This window comes from Montipora capricornis, chromosome 10 (assembly GCF_036669925.1).
Source record: "Montipora capricornis isolate CH-2021 chromosome 10, ASM3666992v2, whole genome shotgun sequence".
Classification (NCBI taxonomy): Eukaryota; Metazoa; Cnidaria; class Anthozoa; order Scleractinia; family Acroporidae; genus Montipora; species Montipora capricornis.
The window spans coordinates 23,555,490-23,562,052 of NC_090892.1; the positions used below are offsets into that span (position 1 = coordinate 23,555,490).

Here is a 6,563-nt window from a genome sequence, read left to right on the forward strand (position 1 = left end):
CTCTCCCTCTTCCTCTCCCCCTCTCTCTCTCTCTCGCTCTCCCTCTCTCTCTCTCTCTCTCTCTCTCTCTCTCTCTCTCTCTCTCTCTCTCTCTCTCTCTCTCTAGAGGTAAAGTGGGCACTTTTGTAACTAAGTTCTCTCGAAGGCTTACAAATGTCCATTTGTACGATTTAAACCCAGGTTTCCTATTTTTAGGAGAGTATACTTTATAACCATTGTGGCCTGCAAAGATCAATATTCCACATCGAAAACGAGGCTTTTTACAGCTGTTTTTTCACGTTTGAGGTTACAAAAGTTCCCGGTGTCGTGGTAACGTTCGTTTTTTAGTGGTAAGTTGTGAAAACTTGGCAAAATGTAGGTATTTAAGACCCTATATTACCCATATGTATTCACTCTTTTGCCACTGTAAATAACTAAAGTGGTTCTCGGGTCTTCCAAAATTTTGAAGGTTTTTACTTGCACTTTCAAGTCGAGATGAGGTTTCCGGATCATTGAAAAGGCCGCTCAGTAACAAAACAAAAGTCGAAACTCGATTGTACCATTATTAATCAGTCAAAGTCAACCAAACTTACGCTACACATAGTTGTACTACTGTACTTTATACACCTAAAATTTGACGGCCTTCCGTAAAATCCTTGATTAGAAAACATAGGTATTTCTAGCAGTGGGTGTTAGAAATTTGTAATGTTACCAAAGTGCCTTTTTTGCAAGATATTCCGTCAGCGCGAGAAAGACATTTCTTTTTCAGAAAAAAAACCAATCTTTTGGTATGGAATTAGTACTAAATACGGCCCTTATCAGTGAAAATATTTACACACTATCGCCAAAGATGACTGAGAAATAAGCCATTTATGCCTAACACTATGAATCAGTGGCTGCATGCTTCCAGGCCATGCCTTTAATTTATTCCCCGTGTTTTTTTTACACCCAGTTTAAGGCAAAAATAAAAAAAATAAAAAACACGCACACACACAACAAGAAAACCTCATCAACATTTCTTTCAAAAAGCTTGTTTTGTGTGGGTCGCACATCCACATTTTCAAACCGCTTCGCGCCCTAGTTAGGTGATTCAGTCAATGCCCGATGTCGTTTCACGTTAAGCAGCATGCTCCGCGACCTGTATAAGGATTCGTGAACGTTTTTGAGACCAGTTGAGTTCCGATGCATTAAGAGAAGACAAAACAAAAGATACGTGCAAGTTTTCATCTTTTTTCCCTTCAGCTCAAGCGACTGTTCCACCTGCTACGGCTGTCTAGAACTGGAGAAACAGGTGACATTCTGCGCACTACAGCTGTTATAAGTGACAAATTGTTAGCACATTAATTTGATTATGCTTAATTTTATTTCTGTACTTGATTTTTATGTTTACTTAAGCAGCACCATAAGCGCAAGAAAATAAGTTTAAAGGAGTGCAACATTGTGCAACTTGTTTCTCGCAATTTTCATCTTCCCTGGCAACATGACAATAATTATTTTAAAATATGCTTTCACCTGCGCAAGCAATATTTTGCACGTGGAGCCTTGGCTGTAACTATAGAATTGCACAACCTGCCATGAAAAACGACTTTTCGTACCAGATGCTGTCTCAGAGCCATGCGTTTTTGAGCAACGGATGGCAACCAGAAGTGAAGCGTTTTCCCTATTAACCCCCACTGGTCCAATCACATTTATACTGTTCAGTGCTCTTACTGGTATAAGACGATTTGCTCGCAAATTTGAGCTAAACTACTGCCCAACAATAAGAAAACTCCACTTCCGGTTGATGTCCATCGCTCGAAGACGCCCTTTTGACGCCCTAAAGTTAGCGACAGATGAGAGCTTTTATATAACGGACTGTTCTCGTCCCACGTGTTGTGGCCTTGAAAAAAATTGTAGGATGGATTACTTCGGCCTCCAGGCAAGACTTCGGGATTTAAAGTCAATCGAAATGCAGGCCTTAAGGCAGGGTAATCAAGAGAAAGCAAAAATGGTGAGTACTTTGAGCACAATCACAGTTTTGTTTTCCATTTGTGCTATTTTTACGTCAGATCGTATGGTTAGATTAAAGCAAGTCAGAGCTATGTCACGGTATTCGAAGGTCATTTAGGCAGATCTTTAGCTAAATAGGAAATATGAAATTCCTTTGCCGATGAAATTATCGTTACACGGACGATGCTAAGCATAAACGACCATTAACCAGGTGAATTGTAGTGAATTTGAAATTATACGTTGGGCCGACTGTTTTTTTTTCCAAGATTTATTCGGGAATGCAATTCCTTTTCAATCTTCTCCTTTTTTCCCATCCATGCGCCTCTTTGCTTTTTTATGTTGTTCTGAAATTGTAATTGGTTGTTGTTATTTTGCTAATTCTGTCTTATGGTAAATCTGAAAGTCATGAAAATGGCTAAAATTGCGTGACATGGCAAATTTAATTAAGTTGATATCCTGTCCCTGAACTGGTTCATTCTGCTTGTCATGAGCGGTTTTTGAAATTTCTTTGTATGGGGATCATGCTCTTACATTTTCTTGGGTGAAACTGTTTAACTTAGGTAAATAGTTTGATTTAGTGACCACCACTGCATTTTTTCATGGGCATGAATTAATGTCAATAATTTTGCATCATTTTTCACATGCCAAGTATTTATATCCAATACTTGGCATTTATAAAATGAGGCTAAATTATGGACATAAATCTTGTGCATTTAGCATCATCATTGGCGGTATTTAATAACGGCAAGTGCAGAAGAAACATTTTCATGGTGTAATGATCACAATAACTAAGCATACTGTATCAAGAGGAACACAAAAACCTTTGCAACTGAAACACAAATTTTATTCATTACTGGTCAACACTGTTCATGTTTTTCCTTGTCTATCATTTAGTTGTCTGAGAAAGCCTTTGAACTTAGGCATATGTGGACTAGGAGTTTGTCCAGCTTGCCTTCTTACTCAAGCACAGAGCCTGTAATTGCAGTCAATCAAAGTGAAGAAAATTCCTGTGCTGACTGGCAAGAGGAAAGTGATTATGTCACCAGTGAAGGTGCTAGGTCCAAAGGTGAAGATGAGAATGGGGCTGGTGGACCTGTTGAATTGGGCAATGGAAGTGAAGGTGAAATCAGTGAGGTTGAGGGTGTTTTTTCATCTGACGAAGATGATGTAGCAGATGAAGGAGATAAGCCAGGCAGGAAGGGGGATGGAGAACTTTCAAATGCCAAAAGTTACATCCCAATGTTGAAGGGTAGGATCAATTCCCCGGAAAATGAACAACCAATGGAGAAGGAGGAACCAAACAAAGAAAGAAGACATAAGGGACGAGGGAAACGTCTGTGTCCAGTCCCTTACTGCAAGAAGGTGGTAGTTCACATCCCTAGGCATCTAATGCAGGTTCATAAGTGGTCTCATTCTCGATCTCGTTCAGCAATCACAAACTTTAATTTACGGAAAAAGTACACATTCAAAAGTAAAGAAAGTGCTGAGGCAGGTAACAGGAAGAAGAGAAATAATGGTGATGAAGAAACAAAGGCCTACAAGGACTACCATAAAAAGAGAATTTGTCCTATGATTGGATGTTCAGCATGTGTGAAACGATTACCAGCCCATTTGAAAAATGTTCACAAGATTAGCCCTTCATCTGACGAGTACAAAAGTCTGCTGAATAAAGCTTTGCAAAAAGGAAAGAGGCCCTATAGAGTCCAGTTAATTAACAAGAGAGCTGCCGGAGAAAAACTAACCAACTTCGAAACAGCAACACTTGAAAGTAGCGAAGAGGTTTCAATTGAAGAAAGTCAGGAACTTGAAATGGAACAAGTTGAGGAGCTGGAGAATGAGGAGAAGGAAATAGTTATTGATGAAGATGGAGAAGTGGTTGGTAGTGCAAGTGCAAGTGCAGAAGCTGATGTTGAATCTGATGTTGACACTCTCCCTGGGTTAATTGTCGATTTTGAGAATTGGCTACAATCACCAGATGGGGGCAAGAAAGACGTGAAAACTGCCAAACAGCACGCTTCACAGGTTAAGAGGATCTTGTTTGTGATTGACATTGACAAGAAGGTGTCATCTCTTCTAGATTTCGGTCTGTTAAAGGAGAAGTTTGTTAAACATGCTGAAGAAAAGTATGTTGCTGAAACTATCAAATCATATCTTACAAGCCTGCAACATTTTTACTCCTTCCTGCTGTCTGAAAAGCCAAAAGAAATTACAGCCAGCTGTGAGTTAATCAGTCAGTTGAGAGAAAAGATGAAGAGATGGTCTACATCTTACAAGCGTTCAAGCTTGAAACGGAAGTGGGAAAGGAGGGAAGAGGATCGAGTTGAGGCTATCACTGCAGAAAAAATTGAAGCCTTTGAAAAAAGCCAAATTTCCAGAGATGCTATCATCCTGCTTGGAAAGCTCAGTGGAAAGCACAGTGTAGACATTGCACAACAACAGTACACCCTTTTGCGTGCCTTCCTTCTCATTCAGATTTCCATTGATAATGCCAACCGTGCTGGAGTTTTGGCTAACATGACTTTAAGAGAATTCAAAAGAGGCTACAAAGAAGGTGACAGATTTGTCATCAATGTCATGAATCACAAAACATTCCATGTTCATGGCCCAGCATTAATTGTCCTAACAAGTAATTTGTATAATTGGATGAGCATATTTGTTCAAGAAGTGCGCTCTAAGGTGCCAGGTGTTGGAGCAGGAGAAGACCAGCCACTATTTCCATCTTTCAATGGAACAAAACTGCAGTCCAGTCAAATAAACAAAGCTATCAAATCGGTTTGGAAAAAGGCAGGGGTAGGAGGACGCATTCACAGCACACTATTCAGGAAAGGTGCGGTGACTGCCTGCCACAAGAGTCACAAAGAAATAGCAAGCGATCTGGCTCAATTGATGGCTCATAAGGAAGACACTGCAGTAAAATACTACCGTTTGAGCCAAAGTGCGAAAGCATCGGTGACTGCTTCACAGACACTTCACAAAATTATGAGGAAAACGAGCTCTCAGTCTTGTGAAGAAAGATCTGAGGAACTGCCATCTGAACAGCCGGGAGAAGACATGCAACAGAATGCAAACGAGGAAGAAGCTGAAGAAGACCCATTGAAAGATGAAAGAAGGAATGTATTAAAATTGCCATGGTCAGAAGAGGCGGTTCAAGAAATACGCCAGTTATTTAAAAAAGAAATAGAGCAAAAGAAAGTCACCATGGAATGTGTGAAAGAGAAGATCAAGGATAGTCAAGTGTTCCGAGGTGAAGATGCCAGAAGAGTTTATGACAAAGTTCGCGCAGAGTGGAGACATCCAGTATCCAAGAACAACACTTTAGACTTGCCAACAGAGAAAGAAAAACTAAGTGATAAAGTAGAACGACTTTTCAGAGAAGAATCATCTGCTGGTTCTGACATCGTCTCGCCAACAACAGCATTAAGCAACAACACAAAGGCTCTTTTCAGTGAGGGAGATGTACAAATATTGCATCGCTTATTTGAGGACATGCTTCAGAACAGTCCAATCTCGAAAAAGGTCATTTCTGACAGACTTTCTTCTGATGCCAAAGGAAGAAGCATGTTACAAACGCTGTCATTGAGACAAATAGTTAACCGTATTAAGTATGAGCGCAGGCAGAGGAGAGGAAAACAGAGCAGCTGTTAATACCAGGTATGTCTTGCATTGTGTGTTGCACATGGATTGCCTTAATATCCCCCAGAGTTGATTTCTGTTATATTTAAAATTCTGAAGCAAGCTGTTTGTAATACTGCATGCAGGCTGCATTCAGTTGGTTTATTTAGAAGAAGTATAGTTGTACCTCACCACAACAGAATGATCATTTAAGAAGGTTAGAGTCATTGTAGAGTATCAAATTAAAAAATTATGTTGTATGTTGAATTATCTATGTCCGGGTGAAGGATTTACGCTCTGACAAAGGACTTTTGTAGCTGTTGCTGTTACTGTTACTGTTATTGGATAATTTACCTTGTCCACCAAATGCTACCAAGTGTTAGTCCAGTCCCTACTGACCCAGCACCACAGTTTCTCTAGAAACTCACTCCTTGAAAATAATGTAATGTGTCTATCACTTAAACTTTGTTGTGATTGGTTTCAGGTTTCCATCAGCTGCTCTCTTTGGCTGGAGTCAGGTGGTTACAATGCACTGTGTTTGGAAGCAACAAATATCCACTTATGACTTCAAACAATGGTGTACAGTGCAAGCAGAGACTTAATGACAAACAAACCCTCAAGTTTGTTTCTGTGCAACAGATTTGATTTTTCACATTTGAGGTTCTGTTTTATGGGAAGAAGTAATTTTTGAAAGCCTTACTGTATTGCTTTAGCATTAATTGGAGCTTATTATTTTTTTGCCTCATGTCCCATGTGATCTTTTTGCAGCTCTTGGTTTGTTTGTTTTTTTCAACACCGACCTGTTAATTCCTAATTGTAAAGAGTGGGGATAATTTAATGTTTTCATGCTTTGCAAAGATGATTTGAATGAGACTTCAAAAATTCTGTTGCCAGTATATCTTCAATTCCAGATTAGTCTCACACCGTCAGAAACTTTGTGAAAGCCTCACCTTTTACACCTCTTACGTGATTTTATTCTATCC

The 6,563-nt window shown here is 39.6% G+C and overlaps 1 protein-coding gene across 1 annotated transcript; it reads left to right on the forward strand.

The window, feature by feature from the left end:
* The first annotated feature begins 1,876 nt into the window (after nucleotides 1-1,876).
* Nucleotides 1,877-6,133, forward strand: LOC138020448 (uncharacterized). Its single transcript, XM_068867432.1, has 3 exons — nucleotides 1,877-1,969; nucleotides 2,863-5,619; nucleotides 6,065-6,133. Exons 1-2 carry the CDS (start codon nucleotides 1,877-1,879, stop codon nucleotides 5,611-5,613), a joined length of 2,844 nt encoding a protein of 947 aa, XP_068723533.1. The 3' UTR covers nucleotides 5,614-5,619; nucleotides 6,065-6,133.
* Nucleotides 6,134-6,563: the final 430 nt, after the last annotated feature.